The sequence below is a fragment of the Elaeis guineensis genome, chromosome 11 (assembly GCF_000442705.2).
Source record: "Elaeis guineensis isolate ETL-2024a chromosome 11, EG11, whole genome shotgun sequence".
Lineage (NCBI taxonomy): Eukaryota > Viridiplantae > Streptophyta > Magnoliopsida > Arecales > Arecaceae > Elaeis > Elaeis guineensis.
In genome coordinates, this window is record NC_026003.2 from 95367775 (window position 1) to 95394088 (window position 26314).

The 26314-nt window shown below is 34.6% G+C and overlaps 1 protein-coding gene across 2 annotated transcripts; it reads right to left on the minus strand.

The window, feature by feature from the left end:
* Positions 1-4025: 4025 nt before the first annotated feature.
* LOC105053567 (SNF1-related protein kinase regulatory subunit beta-3) lies at positions 4026-15789 on the minus strand. 2 transcript variants are annotated; one of them, XM_073245829.1, is made up of 4 exons: positions 15572-15786; positions 8864-9258; positions 4769-4838; positions 4026-4699 (listed from the first exon to the last, which is right to left on the minus strand). In XM_073245829.1, the coding sequence occupies exons 3-4, from the start codon at positions 4793-4795 to the stop codon at positions 4391-4393; spliced, it is 336 nt and encodes a 111-aa protein (XP_073101930.1). In that variant the 5' UTR covers positions 4796-4838; positions 8864-9258; positions 15572-15786; the 3' UTR covers positions 4026-4390. The 2 variants fall into 2 exon arrangements, with proteins under 2 accessions (XP_073101930.1, XP_010933082.1); XM_010934780.4 differs by lacking the exon at positions 8864-9258 and having other exon boundaries at positions 15572-15789.
* Between the last annotated feature and the right edge of the window lie 10525 nt (positions 15790-26314).

Consider the following 26314-nt stretch of genomic DNA (forward strand, 5'->3'; position numbering starts at 1 on the left):
TTCTAACCAATAATTTTTCTATTTTATCTCATGTCATGAGTCTCTTGTAGGATATGTGGGTGAATCTGGACAGTGCTCAGCTCATAGTTGGAAAAGATAGCTTGGATACCAGAAATCTTTGCCCATTAAATTAGGTTTGCATTCAATTTAAGAGGCAATGCAGCTCATCCTCTCAGTCTAAAAGCGGAGGGTGATGGGGACTTGAGTAATTTTGGCCGGTGGCGTAGTTGAGTATATGGTATATGATGACAAATTTCAAATAACATATTTAGTTTCACAAATCTGGAGTGTGATATTCCTAAAAAAAAAAAAAACTCTCCAGAATGGTTGTTAGCATAGTCTCAAACTGGGAAGCCATAACTCTCTTTTCTATGAGGCGGGCACTCGGCTATACTTTTGCAAGAATCACAACTTAGAAATTCCATGTGTTTAAAGAAAAATCATCAAAAGTTCTAAAAGAATTTAAATAATACAAGATATAAAAAATTGAAATGAAAGAATATGAGTTTACTAGAATGCTTATATATTCATTCATGCCAAAACAAGAATAAGAGACCACTAGACATCACTTAACTAGTTGACATCTTCCTCCGTGGAAGTTTAGACAATGTTTGCATCATTCCATGGTATTTATAAAAAGAAAAATAAGAACGGAAGTCACAAGGACAATAACAAATTAAGAGCACAAAACCCAGGAACGAACTTAGGCAATATTTGGTTTAAATTAAAAGGAAGAGATTAACTCCACCTATTTCATTAAGCAATCATGAAAGTATGGTAAAGTTAGAGAATATTATGACTCCAGTTATCTGATTTGCTTATAAAAAGATATAAATGAGAAAAGAACAAATGTAGAGTATACAAGCAATTGCACAATTGTCCATATAACTCAACCTTGCTTTCTTCGCAGGCTAGCTACTGAAACAAATGGTGAAACTAAAAAGGGATAAAAAAGTAACTTTTCAGTCAAAAAAAGCAGCAAAGGCTTGAAGTAATATCTCCTTTGAAAGCCTATCATGCAGTAATGTACGGTACACTCAAAGAATGCAAGAGGAAGAAGCATATGCCTAATCCAATAAACGTCGAACTTTTTGCATGCCAATTCTCTCGGAATGCCATCCCTCCCCCACAAACCCCCAAAAAAAAAAAAAAAAAAAAAAAAGAGTATAAATCCTATAGATATTTATGACATCACAATATATAAACCAAAGCCATCCATATAAATTATTTGAAGCAACAAATTTAGATGTTGAAGGTGAGACAGCAGTAGCCATTCACATAAGATGTCTGAATTAACAAAATTAGTTGTTGAAAGTGAGATGGATCACAATCTCTCGGGAAAGGAGCATATGATAGATGCATGGGTGCCTCTGCAGTAGTTATTAATCCTTTAAATTAACTAAATTCTTGGTTGTCTTTGCAATTCCATTCTCAATTATTAGAATGATTACATTGAATATTTTATAAGGGTGTTTATGGTCCAAATTATTGTGATATTACTAGTTTTGGTAATGCACAACACATGGTAATGCACAACACATGATGATGATGATGCGATCACAGTCATTCATCTTTCTCCTTTTAAATATGCGTATGCATTGCACAGTATCATATTTCAATATTGGGAAAGTGTCCCTATCTATAGTGAAGGGGAAAAACTAATTTTCCTTTAGTCTTAATGTAATAGTAGAAAAGCGGCAATTAAAGCATCGAATATATATATGGTTGTCAAATTATCAAACTATGTCCAAGATGCGTGTGTTTGGCTTAAAAAGAACTTACTCAGTTAGCAATTAAACAAGCTATCCGAGAGTTACACTGGACTTGGTCAAATTCTAAACATAAATAAATGATAAATATGTATCCTTCATATCTGATCTTGTACCCTTCGATTACTGGAACCTTTGCTTGGAAATGTTATCACCACATCACTCACTTTGATTGAAACATAGCAGCTCTAACGGCATAATGTGAGTTTTGGAACATATGATTAATCATGTACAATGTTCATTAGCTGATAAGAAACAATTAAAGCAATACCTGACTATTGGTCATCAGCCTTCTATTGTACATGTAAAAAGAAAACAAATGGAGCAGCTCATTTGTTGGTGAGTATTATTAGGACACCAAAAAAAATGGGTAGATCATTATCTAAATTATTAGAACATTTCATTAGCCATCAACAAAGTTTATCTCATGTAATGATTTCAATATCTATTTTAATTAATGAGATATGTGTGTGGACATCTTCTTTTGAAGATCGAAAGGATTCACCGTCATTATACTTTGAAAAATTCTATCCACCACTCCCGATGGAGAAAAAGTATACTGCTCAATCACATTAAATTGCATAGCGTAATTAATAATTGAGTAGATATTTAATGCTTCTCAACTTTTTTTCTCAAAATTTTTCTAATGAAAATATTTTTTTCCTCCATAAAATAAAGAAAAAATAGTATTATTATTTTCTGATGCTTTATATGACTTTCTATGAGTATATATGATATCATGAATGATATATATGACTTTCTGTATCTTTATATGATATCTTATTGATTATTATGATTTTTTGGTATCTTATATGACTTCTTGAACAATATATATGACTTTCTGTAAATATATATGATATCCTGAACAATATATATGTCTTTCTGTTGCTTTATATAATATCCTGTTGGTTATTATAACAAATAAAAAATCATATAAGATATCGAGAAGTCATAATAACCACGGTAAGTCATATATATTATTCAAAAAATTTTATATATTATTCAATATATTATATATATTCACATAAAGTCATATATATTGCTCAGAATGTCATATATATATTTACAAAAAATTATATAAGAAATCAAAAAATAATATATATTATTTAGGATGTCATATATATTTATAGAAAGTCAGATAAGACATCAAAAAGTTATCTATATTATTCAAGATATCATATATATTCACAGAAAATCATATATATTATTCAAAATATCATATATATAAATAAGAAGTCGTATAAAATATCAAGAAATCATAATAATCAATAAGATATTACATAAAGATACAGAAAATCATATATATTATTCTGGATATCATATATTTTCACAAAAAATTATATGAGATATTAAGAAGTATTAATACTATTCTTTCTTTATTTTATTTCAACAGAGAAAAAAAATATTTTCGTCAAAAAAAATTTGAGAAAAAAACTAAGCAATATTAAATGTTTATCTCATTATTCATGGTTCGATGTAATTGTGGTGTGCTTTTTCTTCGCAAGTGGACAAAGAATTAGTCTTTTATATATATATATATATATATATATATATATATATATATATATATATATATATATATATTGTCAAAAATGGGAAAGCTTCATGCTGGTAGAGCAAGTTGTGATAGATCGGGAGAAGTCACAGGTGAACAAGCCTGAATTTCTGTAAGCCCAATTCGGTTTGGAAATCTACATCCGGGCCATGTGACGTGATGCGGACCCAATTCAGTCTTCTTTCAGGTTACGATTTTAACTTGGATCCAATTGGTCGAGTCAAGTCAAGACCGTGAGAATTTTCTCAAAACCATCAAATCGTTTCGGCATAGTTGGTTAACTCTAACCCAAATCCAACCTAATGCATTTGAGTGCCGGTTAATTCTAACCCAAGTTCGAGCCAACCTAAGATAAAAGAGAAGTATGATTCCTTAAATATTTAAACAAAAATTAATATTGGGATACACAGAGAACTCAAAAATTGGTCATACCCCAAACTAGATTCAAATCCTACCTTGGACGTTAGGGTCATTTTAGAGAGGACCATCCTCCTTGGGTAACCTACATGGAAGACCCAAGCATTGTGAACCCTGAGGGTCGCATAGAAGAGAATGTTCCAACTTTGAACGGAATCGTCAGGCCTGGATTCCAACCAAGCAACAGAAGCAATAGACAGTAAACACAGTAAATTTAGGCCATCCCCTTAATTAACACAACGCAAAGAAACAAAAAAAACATTAAATACCATTTAACTGCTACAGGTGCTAATTAAAGCTTATATCATTGTACCTCTTGAAAGCAGACCACGCACTGAATCTTTTGACGACACGAGTTGGAGTGTTGGACCAAATTTATATTACAAAACATATACTACAGTAATAATATTGATTCAGTTCATACCCATGAACAACTCAATAAAAGCATCTGTAGAGACTTACAGAACTTCAGAGAAACTAGCCCCACCATCATCTGAAGCCCAAAAGGCTAAATGAATAACGATTGTTCCATTCTAAAATAATGGGCAATCAATGGATCTGCAATTGCAGTTTGGCCACAAAACCCAAGAGTGCTGTCGATCTTCCTCCATAAGTTAAAATAACCATGAATGACCAATAATCATCAAATTCACCTCTGGACCGGCTTATAGAGCACAACTGTAACAAATTTTGAACGGAAACGATGGGTGATCCCCAGAGCTACAACTGATCTCGGGCTCTCCCGGTTCTCTATGTAGAGGTGGTTAAGAATAACATTCTGAGGCAATGGGAGACTGCTAGAATCATCTTGGCTTGGCGGGAAGCGCAGCAAGGAATGCTGCAAATGAGGTGGAACCACTGGTGGCTCCCTAGCTTCATCTTCATTCCCTGGAATGGGGTTGTTGTAGCTTGAATCCGGTGATCTTGGAACTTCGAATCCCACAACAGTCACTCCTTCCTGTATCAGGATTTATTCTCAGAACATAAATTAATCAGAGATTTAGGAACCCAGCTGATGGATGCTTACATGATCATCTCTACTTGGGCCATCCATGATTTAAGGAAAAACTGACTAGCAGCACTGGGCAGTGATAAGCCTGAAGAAAATAAAATCTCTGTCAATTAAGATTAAGGCTGTTATAAACGCAACAAATAGATGCAATCGGCTTGACATACATTACAAAGACAAGACAGTTCAGAAGAAGGTAAATTCACTTTGTCTGCTTTGAATCTAATATAAGAAAATCTAATCTGCATCGCAAGTGGTACCATAACAATTAACATGCATCTTGAAGCTCATTCAAGCATGATCCACTCTATGCCCAAAGAATGTGATCTAGTTTAAACAGCTGAAGAACGGTGGTGCATCCAAAAGTATAATCTACTAAGATCAGTTCTGATTCCATTTAAGGCCAGTTTGGTTGCGGAATTACCCAGAGTAGAGGGGTTAGCCCACTCAACCTCTTTGCTCCAGATGAATTACTCCACCACACAGGTTGGAGTAGTTTACTCCAAGTTATGTGGAAAACGTAGCATTTCTTTTTAAATTTCAAGTCTAACCTTGAAATAAACAAAGAAAATTTTTAGTGTCTGGCAAGTTAAAAGTGGAAAAAGTGGAGTAAAGGAACAACAACTCCTCTAAGCCCACCTTTAACCCACAAACAAAGACAGCCTTAAAGTTTCGATAAACATATAACACATACCATTGAGAGATGTTTCTATTTCAATCTATGAGCAAGTTATGGAAGCACAACTCAAAATCTCCACTCCAATGAGAAGTTTGTATGGGATTCCCTAAGCCCAGGCACATGACTGCCTGCAGCTAATATGGATCATTTTTGGTCAATGTTGCTTGTGACGTTTATCACACAACCATCACTTACTTCCACTTCCTCTCTGCCTCCTCCCACCACCTTCTTTGGCCATCAACGACCATCAGTTATGCACTTCCAGCTCCACTCAATCTCCTCCACCCACCCTCATCTTTGGCCATCGAGACTAGCGTCCACCATCTCCATTTGATATCACTAGCCTTTGCCAATAACTTTGTGCTCCACCACCTCTCCTCCTCTAACTCTACTTTGTTTCCCTAAATCAACCACTAGCATCACCTCTCCCGTGCCTCCATTCCCCCCATTCCCCAGCCTTGGCACTTAGCAATACCCTTTCACCACCTTCCCTACTCTGCCTCCACCCTATTCCCCTCCCTCGGCCATTGATGACACATTCACCGCCTCCACCTGCCTTTCCCCTATTACCTTGACCCATCTAACAGCAATGCACTTCCATGGTCCTTCAAAGAGGACATGGGAGCAAAGGACATCAATGATGTTGGAAGCGGAGAATGCTAGGTTAGAGCAAAGGACATAGCAGTTGGCAATCACAGGAGGCTAAGGGCTGTTTGTTTGCCTGCAATTTCGCAGGTTGCAGCTGCAACGAAGCTGCCCCAAAATTGGCTTGGTTTCAAATATAGAATCTACGTAAAATCACCACTTAGCGAGATTACCAGGACTTAGGCTGCTCTCTTGGGCAAAGCACCAAATCTATGCATCTTTACCAATTAACCAATTTCTTGAAGGTGGAATTGATCCTAAAGAAAAAACATTTCCTCATGAATTTATCTTGAATCAGGACCTTTTGGCTCAACTTCATCCCAGTTTTGCCTAGGGAGCAACCCCCCCTTTCACCTAGAACTGGTCAAAATACACAGAATTCCTCGATTTTCATGGAGGATTAGATCCAATAACAGGGGGCCGATGGCTGAACGATATTGTACACCATCATTTAGATATTGCTATTCTTTTCTTGATCGTGGATCATATGTATTTATTGCAAGCATTTGAAACAACAATCTGCATGCTTGCAATTGCAAGTAGCATTTGAACATCAAGGGTTCAAATTTTGTAATGGAACGACAGGAAAATTTGGCCACAGTTACAATTACAAGATTTGTTGCAATTGAATTCAGCCCTCAAAGGAGTGCCTACAAAATTATTATAATATCAAGTCAATTTTGTATTAATAAATTATTATAATAATTATTCTTATATTATTAGGATCCTAATATACTTAATTAATTTACATATATACATACATACATACATACATATATACATAGATACATACATACATACATACATATATATACATACATACATACATACATATAGATACAGATATAGATAGATATAAATGATAGTAATATATCTAACTATTATAATATCAAATTATTTTATAAGATAATTATTATTATAATTAATGTTATAATAATCCAATAATAATTTAATAACAACATCACTTCTCATGAAAGTATAAAAATAAAATAATAATTACTGTACTACAATAGAAGTATATTATAATAAACAAATGGCAACTAAGATGGAGGTCAAAAGATATCTGAAGTGAGAAAAGTCCGATATGCCGCATGGACATCAACAAAAGATTAACTCAAGATTTATCATGGATCGAGGGGATGCGAGATAGCCAAGATGATAATAATACCATGAGCAAAGGTGGACAGCGGTGATGCATTCGAGCAATGATCACGCCACAAAGGTTGCAATGCTGACTTGCTCGGTAGCAGGGGATAGATAGTGGATGGTAGGATGCCATAGAATGTCATTCTGGAAGTGATGGACAAAAGGGAGAATGATCGCAGTTGTCCTATCCAAAGTTTGAAACTAAGGACAAGTAGATAGAGGACTCTCTCAAATTCACCAGATAACCCTTCCACTTCATTTTAATCATCATACTTGCCATCACTGCTAGCAATTGAAACTGGCTAATGCTGGTGCAATTGTAATGCATCTCTGTTACCTAATGTCACAATGGATGACCGGCATTAATTCAGAATTTTTTTTACGCAGAATCTTCAACACAATGTAATAGATACCAAAACATAATGATGGCAAGTGAAATGATAGCCAAACTTAGATATGATTCATAAAATAATGAACATCACTCTGGTTATCACAGTAATGGAAAAGGTGTGTTTATTACAAACCCTACATCAGCCAAGCTGACTGCTCAATATTGTGTGCTCTCTTCCATTGCTAAGCCTTACCTTTCTTATTCTCTAATATTACCGACTCAATATATTGACCCCTTCCATTGCTAAGCTTCCTCATCTTCTGCTTCTAGTGAGTCCTGTCCACACCTCTGGCCTTTGCCACCTTTCCTTTCAAAAACTCCTATCACTTTATAATAGGATACTGTATCATGATCCATATTTGAAGGTTCCTTGTACAGTCCATGATCTCTTAATCCCCTATTCTATTGATGACCACAAGCTGAATTTGACTTGTTGTTACACTTTGCACCACAATTACTATAATTCATACCATACCAATCACAAGTACCATAACCAAAAGATGTGTACTGCCAAATGACACAATCAGCAGGCTGAGGTAGCTAGGAGAGCTTTTCCCCTTCTGTCGTTGATATATCAATCCTCTTTATTTCTTTTATGTTTGAAACTACACTTGTTTATCAAACAAAAATACTAACTTGCCTAACTAAAAATATTATCTAACACCATGCTAAAGATGTGTAATAAATATTGATAAACATGTCAAATGCAAGTGTACTGAACAAATCTAAAACAGTCTATTACAAAAGCTAGCATGATCATAGACCCAAAAGGTACTAAAGAAAACACAAATTTAAGCAAGGCTACAACAAGAAACAATATGATTATTCAAATTTACCCAGACAAAGGCTGATAGAGTATTCTACACATGTAAATGATAATAATTAATGAATAAACAATAGAAAGCATGCCAAGCATAAAAGCATCTACATGTAAATGACAACAGTTATGAACAAACAATAAGAAGCATGCTAAACACATACTTTTGCTCATCTCTACATTAAAATCGAGGAATGTTGAGAAACATCATCACTAGAAACTACAAATAAGGTGTATTTGAAGATATTGTTGATATAATTGCAACATGATTGATGGTGGCAACAGTTGTACAATTTCATTAAACTTAATATATTACAAAGCATAAAATTTCATGCCAAAGTGACGGAAGGGTACTTCTCAAAAAAAAAAAAATGATGGAAGTGTAGAGAAATAAAGTATTGTTTAATATACTTCAGTGGTATAGACAGTATTTACATTAAATGAAATTTTTGGAAGAGGACTTCCCAGCAACCTTGGGTGTTTGTTTTGATTCTTGAAGAACATGGAATTAAGATCAGCTCCAGCCAAGTTGCGCTAAAAGGACCAAGATCAACTGGCCTGTTTGGGCCTAGTTCAGTTCGTTTCACTGGGTCATGCCCGATCTGTTTAGATTGGACCAAGCCAAGTTGGTTCAGTCCAATCTAGCCAGGTAGTCTATTTTACAAGTTTGGGTAGAAGAGGCCTCATGAAATTCCTTCCACAACCCCCACCCCAACTCAGCTCTTGAGTTTACAAACTTGATTTGAACATCAAAGTGGTTAAAGCCAAAGTAATTTTGAGGCCCCCTTGGGACTCTTGGAACTCTGTCATGCTTCTGTTGGAACAAACACCTGCAGGCAATCAAATAAACTGAAGCGCACCATTCCACTTCTTGCAAAACAAACATGTCATAAAGGTACGGATGGCAACTCTGGTCACCACATAAATGCTGCCAATGTCATGCTTTTTATATATATAAATTTCTAACGTGCGGTACAAGGTATGCTGAACTGGTACCGCCGGCCGTTTCGGCCGGCCGGCGGTATGGTTCGGTATGGTTTCATACCGTACCGAACCAACGACCCAAACTGGAAAAAAAAAAGAGAAATAGAGAGAGAGAGAGAGAGGAAGAAAAAAAAAGAGGGAGGAGAAGGAACCGGCGGGGCCGCCGGACGGCCTCCTACTGGCCGCCGTGGCCGTCGGAAGGCGCAGTTCACGCGCGCGGCGCCACAGGCGTGAAACAGAGGCACCGTCCCTGTTTCGTAAATTTTTTTAAAAAATATGATTTTAAGCGAAGTCGGCAAACGATTTGCCGGCTTCACGATTTTTGTTTTTTTTTAAAAAATTCTTAAATCGGCAACTCAGTTGCCGACTTCATAAGTTTAAAACAAAAAAAAAAAGAAAAAATCGAAACAGACATCGTCTGTTTCGAAAAAGAAGGGGACGCAGCCGCGAAGGGGCTCCGCCCGCTCGATCGCCCTCAGGCCGTCGGCGTCAGCTCGCCGGCCACTGGGAGCCTCGCAACGGAGGCACCGTCCGTCCGATAGGTTCCCCGCCCCCCTTCCGAGCGCTCTTCCTCTTTCTTTTTTGCTCTCTTGAGAGCCCTATCGGGCGATACAGGGCTCGGAAGCCCTCCGACGGCCGCAGCCGGCCACCGCCGGCCTCCGGCGGCTCCTACCTCCCTCTCCTCCCCTCTCTCTCTCTCTTTCTCACTTTCCGTTCTTTTTTCTTCGGTACCGTCAGTGTACCGATTTTACTGGCCGAATCGTGCCGGTTCTCTGCCGGTCCGGTACGAGATGGGGTGTACCGGCCGATTCGGCATGGTATGGCAAACCTTGGTGCGGTATATCCTTATGTTAGAATTCTTAATCTAGAAACCTATAGTCATACCTATGTTATTTAGTCTTCTGAAGTGATTCCATAGAGAAATGCCTCAAAATAAATATGCCGGTAGCCTTTCTATTCCATTGGATTATTAGGATGCAAAAATTTTTTAACACAAAAAATCTTTCTTTAACATGAAAAGGGATTTCACTGCAATTCAAAGACGAGATAGGCAGAAAGGCATCAAATAAAGTTGAGAAAAGAATTAGAAGATCATAAAAAAGACAAATTGTTTTAAAAATGGGTATGGCATCCCCAAACCAGAATCAAATACAACATGATATTCTTCTTCACCAACTATCCTAATCTGTGATAGGTCTCTAATAAACTTTAGCTTTAACCCTTTAAGCCTTCTAACAGTAGCTTGTGGCACCATTTGAGAAACAATTAATAACCCAGAATTCACAAAAAAGGCTTGTTTAAAGCAACCAAGTGGAAACAGTCCCTGCAAAGTACATATGTAGGTATGGGCATGGGACAATGATGCAGGACAGAGGGAGCAGAAGAAGAGGGGAGAGAAGAGGAGGAGGAGGAGAAGAAGAGAGAGAAGAGAAGAATAGAGAGAAAGGGGATATCTCAATATTATGCATTCTCAATAATGTAAACTGTATTCTCTATTAAAACAGCAATGGGTTTATATAGCCAACCCAGAAACCTAATAAGAGGCTGCATAGAATACTAAAGTCCACAAAATTTTAATGCTAGAGTCCACAAAACTCTAGTTCTAGAGTCCACATAAAAATAAAATTCCCTAATTTCTATATTTGTGCCTAACATTCCTTACTATTGGATGGGCCTCCGTCATACAAGGCCCCATTGCTATGCAATATTTAACACAATTAATTCATCCTCTATTAGAAGGGATAAATGTGTAAAATATGAAAAAACACTACAGAATACAAAAAAGACAAAATATGGTCCTAAAAGTTTTCACAAGAAACTAAGACACACTAGTCAAACACATAATTACCTATAACTTACGACATGAATCACAAGTAATGCATGGTTTAAATAAATTAGATAAGTGCAAAGGCCAACTCAAGGTACACTTCCAGTGTCAGTATGCAATGTAATAGAAAGCAATCACAAATTTTTTCTCCATATAACAGTGACACTATCATCACTATGAATATCTTCCTTTGCAAGATTTTCCAGAATAAGAATCTTCATTAAGATAACCAGTCATAGTATTGCTGGGGTGCCAGTAAAAGCTCTAAATTCCATATTTGCCACTTCAAATAACATTTCGCTCACCAAAGAAATAAAATTTTAGAATATCTGGCAAAAAGAAGATAACTTTTTCCTTTTCATTGTGAAGTTCTACAATATCACATCTCAGAATTTATGTTAAGCACATCAAGCATGGAGAGGAGACTTTCTATATCCATAGCCTCATCGAAGTGATTTTTCCTAAAAGTGATAGACTCATTATCCCTTGCTAATCACCACATGCTAGCAATTTTTCAACTGAATTTTGATAAACTAAGAAAATAACCTGTAATATAAAATATCAAGAAATCTCTCTTCAGCATTTATCCATACAAATGACACTCCTATCCACACAAAGCTTCACTTTAGCACTCCTATCCAATCTAAACTTGCCAAAACTGAAACGTTCAGATGCGCAAACAACAGTTTTTATGTCTCAAAACCTTTTTCATAGCCTTAGTTCAAACCGTTCTGCATCTATGTTATCTGGACACTGCTGTTGAGCTCCAAAAATCTATGTTAGTTGCGTATCTGAGTAGGATAAGTATCTGATTCAAATATGTATCAGACACTTGGATACTTATGAAGTTCTTTGGTAGCCACTTTTAAAGATTGGAAGAAGGCTGAACTCTTCCAACAATGAGCTTGACCCCCCATTTTGCAATATTATTCTAAAGTAATTGTTCTTTTAGAAATTGGTCGAGGATGTAGGTGTTGAAATAAGTTTGCAAAATATTATTTATATTATATCCTCAAGTTAATTGGGTTGTTTGACTGAGAAACATGTATGTTGAAAGATCTTAACAAATAATATCTTTTAAATAGTTTTTTAACTTTTAGACAAACAATGTTCAAAGATATAAATATAGAAGTTCATTAAAATTATGTTTTATCCTATGTACCCCTATATCTCCCTTTCCCTCTTGTCAAGTCAAGTGCTTGGATACATGTTTGAATCTGATTCTTGCATTGGTGTCCATGCAACATATATTGTAGAATTGAAATCTTGCAACCATTTTTCATCTGGCTCTTCATAAAAATCCAATCTCCAAAGCCTTTTTGCCCCTCAAAACCTAAGGGGCTACACTCTCTTAAGACACCATACCCATTTCACCTGCTGGCTGCCCTTCTTATAATGATATTCGCAATCAAAATTTCAATATAGCCATTATAACACCAATGGAGTAGCTTGGAGGTCAACCAATGCTGCTGTAATGGGATAGTTCTCCATACCAAAAAATGCATCATACTCTTCCAACTTGCCCCCATCTTTCAGTGGTAAACCCATATATCCACAGAAAACACGAGCAAATCAGTATTCATCATCATATTTCCTTTATCCATGTAATTCCAAATTTTATATACTTATTAGAAACTTAGGTTTGTGCCCATTAATAATGCATTCAAAAAATGAATATGACTGGAACTAAAGCTAGCAAGTCTATAATAACTATTTTCGCTTAAGAAGTGAAAGAGTGTCAGATGCAATCCTTTAGGCTCTATTTGGCTGCTGAGAAAATGAAAGAAAAGAAAGATAAAACAAAAGAAGAAAAGAAAAGAAAATTGATTATTTTCTCATGTTTGGTTGTAGTAACAAAATTGGGGAGAAAGTTGTTGAAAAAGTGGTTAAGATATGATTAGCCTAACCTACTCTCCCGGTTGTTATTGTCTCGCAAAGTTACTACATTTTGGAGGAGAAAAATTAGAGAATGTTTGAGAACACTTTGGACTTCTACTTTATCTTTATTTTTCTCCTCAATTTTTCTTTTTAGTACCAAAAAATGGAAAAGAAGCTTCATTTCTAACAAAAATTCTTTGCCCTGCCCTCCCTTTCTTAGCAACCAAACGAAGCCTTAACCTTGAATTGCTTAACAATTTTTCTCCAACTCATGAACTCTTGCAATTCACAAACACTACTAAGAAGGGGAAAATATTCTAGATTATGTTTAGAAAACATTATATAAACCCATATAAACATATTGAAAACTACATACAAGCCTAATATATGGTTAAAAGTTAATAGTATGGGTCACAAAGTTCAAAAACTCAGTTTGGATTTTTGTTTTTCCTGGGCCATATGAATTTGAGTTTTGTCAATTTTGCCCTTTAGGAGGTCCAGACATAGCTTGAATATTCAACTGAAAAATTACAAAAAACAAAATAAAAGAATGAAATCAGGAAAATATGAATAAAGAAAAAATAAAACAAGTGAACAAAATAAAATGGATATTATTTCATGTAATAGAGTGTTGTTTAGGACTTTTATTGTATTATTTTCATAGTTTTGCATCAATTAGATAGAATATTAATTTTAAAAAACCTACAAAATAATCAAGTCTGACATCATTCTAAAGCATAGCAGGTTACCTCCATGTTTGATGGCAATATAATACATGTCAAACCAAATACACAGAGACACTTATCTAATGTAACCAAACCCATAGAAAGATCTTATTTTCTCTAAATTTCTATAAATTTCTCCTAATTCTTCCATAATTGCAACAATTTGAATAGAATCTTTGAAAAAATGCTTCATCAAATTCAGAGAAATGAATTAGTGACAGAAACATGTACAACTTTGAAACAAGCGAAACTGCATTGACACTAGGTGGTGCCTTTAGCTCCAGCATCTAAATGGGTAGGCAACAGTTTCTCCAACAAAATCCGAGATGATATTTGTCTTTGCAATTCAGTCTATGAATATAACCAACTAGTCTATCAACTTATAACAAAGATCTTTAATGTGAAGACAAACAAATCTTATTCCAAGCAAAATAACTTCCGTCTATATCTCAAGAATCCTAATTGTCCCAAGTCTACAAGTAAGACTTGTTTATCGAGATGTTTGCAATAAATAAGACACTATTAGGACCAGAATATGATCAGATACAGTTTTCAATTAGATTTTGCAGGTTGTTTGAGGACAAGAGCCATAGACCTTAGTTGCAAACTAAATTTTGAGTGATTCTCCACTTAGTGAATCAATTCACCCAGCTGGTCTGCACTTAAATTTTAATATCTTAAAACTATTAGCATATGATCAAAAAGATACAAAGCCTACTATCTTAAGTCTATGCACTTGGCATCTACTGCCAATTATTCTATCAACTATAGAGCCAGACCAGGCCAGGACCTTTGGGCAGGAGCAGGTCAAGCATGACCTAGACCCAATCCCAACCCAAAATGTTTGGGTTGATGCTGTGACGAGGCTGGGTCATGTCGATGCTTTGGTCAAGCAGACTAACTGGTATTAAAATACCACCAAAAACATCCAACTAAAACCAAAGGTTGAAACAAAAAATTGCATAAGGATCATTTCAACAACCATATCAACCAAGTCTTCTTAAACTGCATCCAATCAATAGTTTTAAATGCCTTAAATTATAAAAACAAAGAAAAAATAAATATATATTCTAACTGATTACTCTAAAATTTCAAGACTGTGAATTTAAAATTAAATCAATAACGATGAGAACTTCATTGATAAATGCTACTGCTAATCACTGAAAGATGGAAGAAAACCACGAAATACCATCAAACCAAGCAATCATTTATGTGCTTAATGAATCAAAGTAATCCAGCTGAAAACCTTGTCTAGCAAAAACAAGTGCCACCTACCAAGACAGACACAAAATCCATTTTATAAGACCTGCCCAGAAGGCAAAACAAACTTCAGCTTTTATGAGATTAACCATCTTTATAGCATACATCTAGACCGTGTTCATTTGGGATCAACACAATGAACTACAAATGGCCCTTTTATCCCTTTAGAGCAGAAAAGGAACCATCTTTATGCGAATAAATTGTAAGTCCTCGGTAGAAAACAAAACTTGCTGCCTGAAATCGAATAACCTCATAATTTCTCTCTTATTTTACCCTTAAAATGGGTACAAGCCGATAAGCACTAAGTTCACAACCCCTAAAACTAAAAAGGATGTCATGTTCCGAATCCGAAGACACTTATCCATTGACCCGAAGGTGAAGTAAACGAAGAGGCAACGAGAGATCAAGCAAGGCGAGGCGCCTCCAAGAACCACCGCCGTATTAAACCGAAGAGGTACTCGAGCTTACCTTCAGAGGTGTGAACGCGAGAAGAACATCCCATCAGAACCCAGCGGGGAAGGCCAAGGCGAGAAGTGGCTCGGAAAGCGGGGCCTCCGGCATGTGGGGATGGCCGACCTGACCGGGGGAGGGATGGCGGAGAGTCCAGGTCGCCGGAGTTCCGCCGGAGAGGGCCGAGGCTAGGTTTCCGACGGTTTGGGGAAAGGGGTTTGGAAATTTTGGGGATTGGTCGATTGGAGGCTGGTATTTGAGAGGGCTATTTCGGGTCCGTAGAGCCCTGCGTAACCCGAATCCGACCCGGGATAAGGCCGGGTTGGTGTTAGCTTAGATTCATTGAGATTGGATCGGATTGGGTCAAGTCGGGTCGGACCGGGGCGAGGAGGGAGCTCCAAAATTTAGACCCGAAGTGGTTTTCAAAACAGGCTTGGCATGGTTTAACCCGGTGAGGTCATCAGTTAATCCAAGCACTTGCAGCCCTAATCAACTCCTAGGTTACAGGATCTATTTTATTCTTTTAAAGTAGTAAATCAATTAGACAAGTACTCATTTAAGCATAGGAATTAAACCACTTTTTGGTAAGAAAGGATAAATATTTCAATAAAATTAATTCATCATACATGCTTTATATTTTCTCCTCTTAATTCATTTACTCACTTAGTCGCGGAATAACTTTCTTAAGGATCCATTTTTTTGTAGGTAAAACATTTATTTGAGAATTCATATATTTCTGATTAGATAGAAAAATAATTTATCAATATCTTTTACACATAGAAAAAGTAGTTTCGAAATGTGTTACTCATGTTCTTTTATATTATTATTTTTCTAAATAATTGATAAAATTTATTCATATTTTTCATGATATCCCTTATATTTTTTAGATTTGACTAAGTTATTAAACATTGAATGATGGAGACATTGAAAATGAGAATGAGTGTTTTAGGTATAGCATTAAATGCCTATTTTACTAACCGATGGAAAAATAATTTAGCCACTCTTTGGATTGATAAAATTTTTCTTCATTTTATAGATAAATATTGTCCATAATAAAGTTACTTACCCATCTTAAAAAATATGAGAATATAGATAAATTAGTTAATAAAAAAATCGATCAACTTTCTCAGGATATTTATCCACAAAAGAACGACCCCTAAATGCAAAGTTAGAACAATTTAACCCTCTTTCTAGATTACCAACCTACACTATTTTTTAGAAACCTAGGATATGACCAACTTACTTCATTTAACCCATCTAATCTGATTTTTTTTTTTTATTTTGTAACCAAATGTACTCTTGAAAATCCTCAAAGCACTCTTAAATATTTGAAGTAAATATTAAATGTAAGATTCTAAGTAGATTTAAAGCTCTAGGGGACAAAAAAACCTGGTTATTTTTTCAGCAACCCTTATTTTTAGCTACAAGAGTCGGCACTGTATGTGCCTGTCCTCTTGGTGCCTCTTAAGACATCATCAATATATATATATATATATATATATATATATATATATCACCAATGTAAGATGTCTTTTAAATCTCCAGGGAATTTTATTTTATTTTATGTTTTGTAAGTCCTCAAAAGATTATTCTCTTGCTTTGCCAAAGGGTACTTGTTTCCAAATAAAGGAGAGAGTTTTTGGTTAGGTTTGAGTAAAAATCATATATCATATGGTTTGCTACTTATGAATTTATACACTTGCAAATAAGGAATCCATTTCACTTTATATATATATATAATGAAGATGATTGATTAAACAAACAAATAAAAGACAATGAAATAGGCATAGTTGATCTAAATAAGACTGTAGACATGGCCTATAATATCAATAGAGAATTGTAAAAACAACATGTCAAGTTGGAAGAATGAGCAATTGATCAACTTGCAGGTGGATAATTCTCAAATATGATATGATTGCAAACAATAGCAAGTAAATTACATTGATCGAGTCTCTAGATCAAATAGTTTATATCAACCCTTTCTCTACCCAACAGATTTAATTGTTGATTGACAACCATTGTACTAGTTAAGCACCTCTTTCAGTCATGTAATGAGAAACCAAAGGCTTTATTCTGCTACAAAGTTGAAATAGAATAGCAACAGTTTGATAGAAGTTTCCAATAGAAACAACAACAGAATTATTAAGGCAACAAAAATCAACAAATTTGTATTCATAGAATATTCAAAAATCAATTTTTATGCTAACAATGATGAAAAGTCAACCATTCCTACACCAATTGAAATATCCATTTTGAACAAAATTTAATTCAAAAAAAAAAGGACATCTCATAAATTATATTTACAAAAAGAACAAGGAAAAATTAAAACATCTTAAAGATCACATGACTAGAACCAAGAGATATTGGATTGACCAAGGAAGAGAAAAGGAAGAAACTAAGGAGGTGATGTACGTAAAGTTAGCTAGAAAGATGGATTCAAAGATGTGAGCTTTCTTATGCTTGAGCTCTCAAGGTGTTTTCATTGGATTCATTCCCCTCTTTTTGGATTGCAATTTTTTTTCTTTCCACATTTTAGATTCTATGTTTTGTTCTCTTGCTCTGATAACAAACAAGGAGAAAGTAACGGCCTAGACATAGGACTCGTTTGGTTCATAGGAGGTAGAGGGAAGAAGTGGCAATTTCTAGAAAGTGAAGAAGAGTTCTCTCGTTTGATTGTAGTTTTAAACGAAGAGGAATGAAAAAGACTCTTCTCATGAAAAATACTTCTCATATTTTATAAAAAGTGAAAACCCACAGGAGAGGTGGATTTTGAAACTTCCCAAAAATAAAATTAATATCTCTTTTTTCTTCCAAAAATATTCTTTTAAGATTATAAATCAAAAATAATGATGATGATGATTTTATAAATATGTGATTGTGGAGCATATAAATTCTTAAAAATATCATTTAAATATTATCTTTATAAATATTATATTAATATTATCTTGATATTTATATTAATATAAATATTATAATATTTATAATATATTAATATTATTTTAATATCTATATAAATATAATATTTTTATTAATAGTAATATAGCATTTGTATGGTATATTAATATAATATTATATTTATATATTTATTAATAAATTAATTATATTAAACTATTAATAGTATATTAATATAATATTAATACATACATATTAGTATTATATTAATATAATAAATATTATGATCTAATATTATATTATAATCTATTAATATTATATTTATATTAATATAAATATAATATTATTATCTATATAAAGTTTTGAAGCAAAAAGGTATGATCTTATATCTATCAAAGGTATAATAGGTATCTTATATAATTTTTTAAAAAAATTAATGCTCAACCAAATATAAATCACACTAAAATAAATCACTTTTTTATGGTCAATCAAATATGCTAAAATCATATTTCTATGAAGCAGCTTCTCAAAAAATATTTTTAAAAAAAAAAGTTTTTTTCATGAACCAAACGAGTCCATAAGGATTGCTACGAGGGAGTTTGATATGCTAAATCCACTTAAAACATGTTAAACTGTCTTGTCTACTCTTGGATAACATTACGAATAGAAGAGTAGGAACAGACATCCATAGCTATCATAAATGATTAGTATATGGTTGAGAGGCCGATAAAGATGGCAAACCTAGCTCTTACATAGTAGTTCTATGATAGCATTTAGAAGGTATAATATTTTTTGAGGGAGATAATTAAATAAGAAAATACTTGAATTTTATCATATATTTATCATTTATTAGGAATCATCTTAAATGATGGAAAGCAAGATAGCTTCTGTGATAATCCAATCTATCACATGAATCTTAAAGTGGCCCAAAAAAATAAACAAAAAAATGGAGATAAAAGACTCCCAATGGGAGTCTTCTTCTCCATCACTTCCAGCTAGGACTCAGACTCTTAGGGTTGCCAAAACCCTAGGTAGTCCTCTACAAATCCCCTCCTCCCTCCAAAGTAGTCCACAATGACCACCGGCCCTCCTCTCTTCTTTCTCCCTCTTTCTTTCCTGTTTTGCCGATTTTCTAACATTTTGTCCATCAAAAATCGGAGCCACAGACATTGCCATAGCACAAAATAAGCCACAGTGCTCTTGCTCTCCTTCTTTCTCTTCTTTCCATGGCTTTGGGTGCCATCGCCGGCCATTGATTTTGCTGAAAATCTATCACAAAGAAGAATCTCTTATTTTTCAGCTTTTCTTTTGCTTTTTTCGACCGTCAGCAGTGTCATCCCTCAGAGTCGATCGCTGGATCGAGTATCCCGATCTCTGCATGATTCTCCATGATGAAATCTTGACCGTCAGTGAGTGGCCAATGACTGAATATCCTAGAAAGGAGATCGGATCTCCTATTTTTTATATTTTCCTTGATTTTCTTGAATGCTCGATCACCTCTGCCAACCGTCTACTACTACCCCCCATCAGCCGCTTACTGCCACTACCATTGCCAATCTTCCAACTACTAACCACCACCCCTAGTCCTTCCCTGTTTGGCCAAGGTAAGGAAGAAGAAAAGGAAAGAAAAGAAAAAAAAGAGAGAGAAGAGTTCTCTCTCTCTCTTATATCTCTCTCTAAAACTTCTCTCTCTCGCTCTCTCTCCATGTCTCTCTCCCCTTTCTCCAGTATTTCTCTCTCCTCCTACTTTCTCTCTCTAGATGATGACTGGATTCTAGTTTGTTATTTTTTCTATCTAATTTCTCTCTCTAAGAATACCTAAGAACTCCACTATCAGACCATCCCTTCCTCTTCTAGGATCTCGTGTTGACTTCAACAAGATGATCTTGAATCACTTTGATGCCTGGATAATCTATCGAATTAATCACCTAGTCAATTGCTTTCTTTTATTATATTTAATTTTATTAAATTTATCGAATGAAAATTGATTATAATTTAATATTTTAAATATGATCATCTAATTCTTCTAACAAAGTCTAAAGATCAAGGATGAGCAAGATAATTAGATCTTATACTTTTTATTTTTTTTTTAAATTATCATATTTTTATATACTTGATTTGTTGCTGTATGAAATCATATTTTTTATAAAATAAAAATCATCATATGTGATATGAAAATCATGTTGTATTATGACTAATGATTTCATTTATATGTTTTATGAAAGTAACATATTTATGAAGCATAAATTTTATTATTTTTCTACTTATGTATGATATATTTTAAGAAAAAAATAAAAAAATTTTAAAGAATCTCAGATAGCTATAAACGGATTTTTAAAATTAAAAATGTCAATAATTGGAGCTAGTATCCATAAGAATACAGGTTCTGCTAGTTGGTATAAAGTTGGCATATGAAAAAAATTTTATCGATTAAAAAATATAGTCATATCATGGATATAAAGTGACTATAGCATAAATTTCTATGAGTACTATCTTGAACTATGACATAAATACCAAATAAGAATGATTTATAAATCATGTTTATGAAATATTCATGATTTATATATGCATCATTGGTTTATAACTTGTTTTATTATATATCCTATGAAATACTTTATTTTATATTATTTATTATTTTTTAAATATTATATTATCATAAAAAAATTTATGCTGGATCCAATAGGGAAGCATAAATTTTATATACTAAGTTAGTGTAGCTCATATCTCTTTATTTTTTTTTATAGAGAAATAAGGTTAGGATCGACGGAGGATTCAGACTTGAGGGTCTACATAGTAAACTTAAAAATTATTGGATGATTATGGACTTGTATTCAATTGTTTATGAAATTTGAGATATAAATTTTGATATTTGATATTGGATTTAGATATTTTGGGTCAATTTTGGTTTAATTACTTGATAAATGATGGAATTGAATCTTTGATTACATTATATTTATAATGAATTTTAGCTAATTATGATTTATAGACTTCATGCTCTTATGGGTTGCACCCCTCGATAGTATGACCATATTATATTTAGGATTTGGGATATAACATAATATGATATTAAAGCATAGATTTGATCATGGGTAGAAAATAAGACTAAGGTTTATGAAAATCGACCTAGAGTACTGAGTTTTGTTAAATACGGATTTAGATCAAGATTGCATAGCAAAAGTATGGTAAAGATAATTTGGAGACTAAGTATCCTCACTTATTTGAAAATGAAGATACGTTAAGTTTTGAAGACGAAACTCTTTTAAGGAGGATAGAACATGATAATCCAATCTACCGCATGAATGTTAAAGCAGCCAAAAAAACAAACAAAAAAATTGAGATGAAGACTCCCAATGGGAGTCTTCTTCTCCACCACGTCTGGCTAGGAATTGGACTCCTAGGACTGCCAAAATCCTAGGAAGTCCTTTATAAATCCCCTCCTCTCCCTCCAAAGCAGATGAGTACCAGCCCTCCTTCTCTTTTCTTCCTCCATCTTTCTTCCCTATTTTACCAATTTCTCTAGCACCGTGTCCATTGAAAAACGAAGCTAGAGACATCGTCGAAATGTGAGGTAAGCCTCGATCCTCTTTCCCTCCTTTTTTTCCTTCTTCCCATAGCTTTGGGCACTGTCATCAATCACCGATTTCATCAAAAATATATCATAAGAAGTATCTCCTATTTTCCAGCCTTTTCTTTGCTTTTTCTTGTCGTCGGCATCGCCATCCCTTGGAGTTGAGCCTTAGGCTGAGTACCCTGGCCTCTCCATGACCCCTCATGATAAAATCTTGGCCACTAGTGAGCAACCAATGATCGAAATCCTAGAAAGAGAATCAGATCCTCCTATTTTTTATGCTTTTCTATGATTTTCTTGATTGATTGGTCACCGCTGTCGACCGTCCACCATCATCCACCACCAGCCACCTACTGTCGTTGATATCGCTAGTCTTCCAACCACCAGCCACCACCCCTATTCTTCCCTTGTTCGGCCAAGGAAAGGAAGCAAAAAAGAAGAGAAGAAGAGAAGAGAAGAAAAGAAAAAGAGAGAGAGAGAGGGATTCTCTCTCTTGCATCTCTGTAGATTTCTCTCTCTCACTTACTCTCTAGAGATGATGACTGAATCCTAGTTTGCTATTTTTTCTCTCTAATTTTTCTTTCTAAGAAGACCTAAGGACTCCAATATTGGGTTATCCCTTCCTTTTCTAGAGACCTATCCAGATTTCGATAAGATGACCCTAAATTGCTTTAATGCTTAGGTGATTTATCAAACTGATCACCTGATCAATCCCTTCTTTCATTATTATTTAATTTTATTAAATTTATCAAATAAAAATTAATTATAATTTAATATTTTAAATAGGATCACCTGATTCTTCTAACGAAATCAAAAGATTTAGGATGAATAAGGTATGTAGATCTTATATTCCTTATTTATTTTTAAATTATCATATCTTTTTAGTAATTAATTTGTTACTGTATAAAATCATATTTTTTATAACATAAGGATTAGCATATGTGATATGAAAATCATATTTTATTAGAACTAGTGATTTCATGAATATATTTCATAAAAATATTTATGAAGTATGAATTTTATTATTTTTCTACCTATGTATATGTTTGTTTTAAGAAAAAGATATAAAGATTTCACAGACTTTTAGATAGCTATGAACGAATATCTAAAATTGAGAAGGTCAACATTTGAAACTAGTATTTATAAGAATACAGGTCTTACCAGCGGATATAAAGTTTTCATATGAAATAAAAACTTTGTTGATTAAGAAACATGACCCTATCATGAATATAAAGTGATCATAGTATGAATATCTGTGAGCAACGTTTTGAACTATGACTTGAATATCTAATAAGAAGGTTCATGATTACAAAATATTCATAATTTTATGCATGCATGATTGGTTCATAATTTATTTTATTGTATGCTCTATAAAATATTTTATTTTATATTATCTATTATTTTTTAAATATTATATTATTATAAAAAAATTTATGCTTAATTCGATAAGAAAGTATAGATTTTATTTATTGTGCTGGTGTAGCTCATACCTTTCTATTTTTTATTTTTTTAATAGAGGAATAAAGTTAGGATCAATGGAGGATTCAGGCTTGGAGATCTGCATAACAAGTTTAAAAATTATTGAATAATTATAGATTTATAATCAATTATTTATAAATTTTGAGATATAGATTTTAGTATTTAATATTAGATTTAAATACTCTAGACCAAATTTGATTTAATTACTTGATAGATGATGGAATTGAATCTTTGATTATATTATATTTATAATGAATTTTAGCTGACTATGATAGATAGGTTTTATGTTATCATGGGCTATGCACCTTAATAGCATGGCTGTATTATATCTCAGATTTAAGACATAATAACTTCACTATAACAAATAAAGGTAGAAGTTTTTAATACTCACAAATGGTATCCATCCCTCCTCAAGATTTATATTACATAGCATACACACAGACATCCAAACTATTTGTTATGGTCAACGGCTCATGGCTCGGCATTTGAGATATTGTCCACTTTGGCCTACAGCCCATAGCTTGAGGACTATATAGGCTATTTTTGAGCCTCATGATTTTGCCCCTTAAAAGATGCCTCACATGAAAAAGATGGTCCTTTCCTATATAAGCTAGATTCCTCTTTGACTCCAACCAATATGAGACTAATGATGTCCTTTCTTCTACACCACAACATTGCCCCTCCAGTCAAGGAGAACTGTGTACTCCATAGACCGTGTCTTTGTACTCCCATAGAGTGGTATTTAAGCGAAAGGAGCCCCACAGTCCATCGAAGGTTCAAACCCTATCTCTAGCGTCAATTTGTTGCTGTAAGATTCTAGACGTGAGGTTGGTGCTGAATCGAGCTAGAGATTTAAGAGTTGTACCGATGTTGGACTACGAACAAAATCTGCAAAAAAAGTTCTAAAATCATGGGGTGCCCTTCGATTTAGGACCCTCTGATGCTTAAGTCAACCAGATCCTTGAGAACAGGTGGTGGAAATAGAGAAGTAGAAAGCAAGCAATGAGGGTTTGAGAGTGGAAAGAAGTGGAGAGAACTTTGATTCCTCAGTGGAAGACTTAGTAGAGTTTTATCTCTGTGAATTCAGACTTACTTCTTGAAGAGCACTCTGTCCTCCTTTATATAGAGGGAGCTTGCTTAGACTTTAGAACAAGTTTGTTAGGCCATTAGAAATCTATTAGGCTGTTAGGTCATTAGAGATCCGTTAGACTATTAGGTTGTGGTAATAAAAGGGCCAGCTGTGCAGGGATCATGGGGCAGCTACCCAAATGGCAAATGAGCCGGAATACAATTGGAAGATAGTTACGGCTGAGCTGGATGATAGTTGTCAGATAATTATCCGTAGATGCAGTGACACGTCGGTAACAGATCGATATAGAATAGCTGACATCAGTAACTATCTGGATTGAATGTTATGCTTTTGGCATCAATAATCAAGTCGGCCAACAATTGAAGTAAGGTAACAGAGATCAGAAACAAATCAAGGTGAGCATCAAGCTTGTAAGCAGTTCTGGATTAAGCCAAGTAATAGACAATACTGAAGAGGTAGGTTGATCTTGGGCCTATGTAACCTGAGAAAATATTTATCTTAGATAACAGTCTGATGCCACATGTCCAGATGATGATGAGGTCAGATAATATACACCAATATATAAGGGATTCAAGATTATCCCGACCTGAGGTGCTGACTTTGGCTTCTACCCAAAGTGGACTTTCCATCTCGAAATCGAGCAGTGGTTGGATTGATCGAGGTACCTGCTTACTCTGACATGACTTGATACTATTATTGAAAGATATTTTGACAGGAGAAAAAAGCACGAAAATGGATAAGAAGAGAAAGGATTCGAAGGGAACAAAAATAGAAAAAGAAAAAAGAGAAGGTTAAAAACCCCCAAAAATCCAAGCTCCATGGAATGAGGACAGAGGTGAATACCTAATGAAAAAAAAGGGTTGAGGAAGCTTTTGAAGGGCTTCTACTTCTTTCTCTTCTCCAGCTCTGGCAACTTCAAAGGATCTTCTTCTCTATCACCAGCGGCGTAATGGTTCAGAAAAAATTTTAGTAAAGTCTCGATAGGGTAGAACTGATGAAATGGTTTTTCAGCCGCAAGACATGCCTATTTATAAAAGTACTCAACAGCCTAGGTTGATCCGGTACCCCATCAGATTCATGCCACTTGTCAGTTATCCAACGATTCTGTAGAGAGAAGTTTAGTGCACCCCTTTCTGATTCCACCATATAAGCATGATTCGTGTGAAAGCTGGGTTCTCCAATGATATTTTGAAACCCAGCATGCACGTCCTGCGGTCAGTCGCTTTGGCATTTATGGAGCCCCACTTTTTCAGGTGCCTATCATTACTCTGTATGGCAGGGCAGTTTTCGAAGGACGGCGCAACGCTTTGAATGATTAAAAATTAATATTTTTAGCTGACAGTAGGATAGAGCATTTATGATAACAGTGCATATCGGATGAGATCTTTGAAATACTTTCCACACTGATTGAAGTATTTTACTTCAGTCTAGAAAGTGGGGGCATATGTTAGTGTATATTATCCGATCTCATCATTGTTTGGACACATGGCATCAGATTGTTATCTGAGGTAAATATTTTCTCAGATTACATTGACCCAAGACCGACCTGTCTCTTCAGTATTATCTGCTAATCAGCTTAATCCAGAACTACTTACAAGCTTGATGCTCACCTTGATTTATTTTCGATCTCCATCATCTTACTTCGGTTGTTGGCCGACTTGATTATTAACACCAAAGGCATAACTCCAAGTCCAGATAGTTACTGATGTCAACTGTTCCACATCGGTCTGTT

What these genes read in the sequence shown, in the direction of transcription:
- LOC105053567 (XM_010934780.4), bottom strand. Translation starts at nt 4,795, where the DNA reads ATGGATGGCCCAAGTAGAGATGATCAT. An exon ending in GCCCAAGTAGAGATGATCAT is followed by an intron (nt 4,700 to 4,768) that starts GTAAGCATCCAT and finishes ATCCTGATACAG; the next exon opens with GAAGGAGTGACTGTTGTGGG.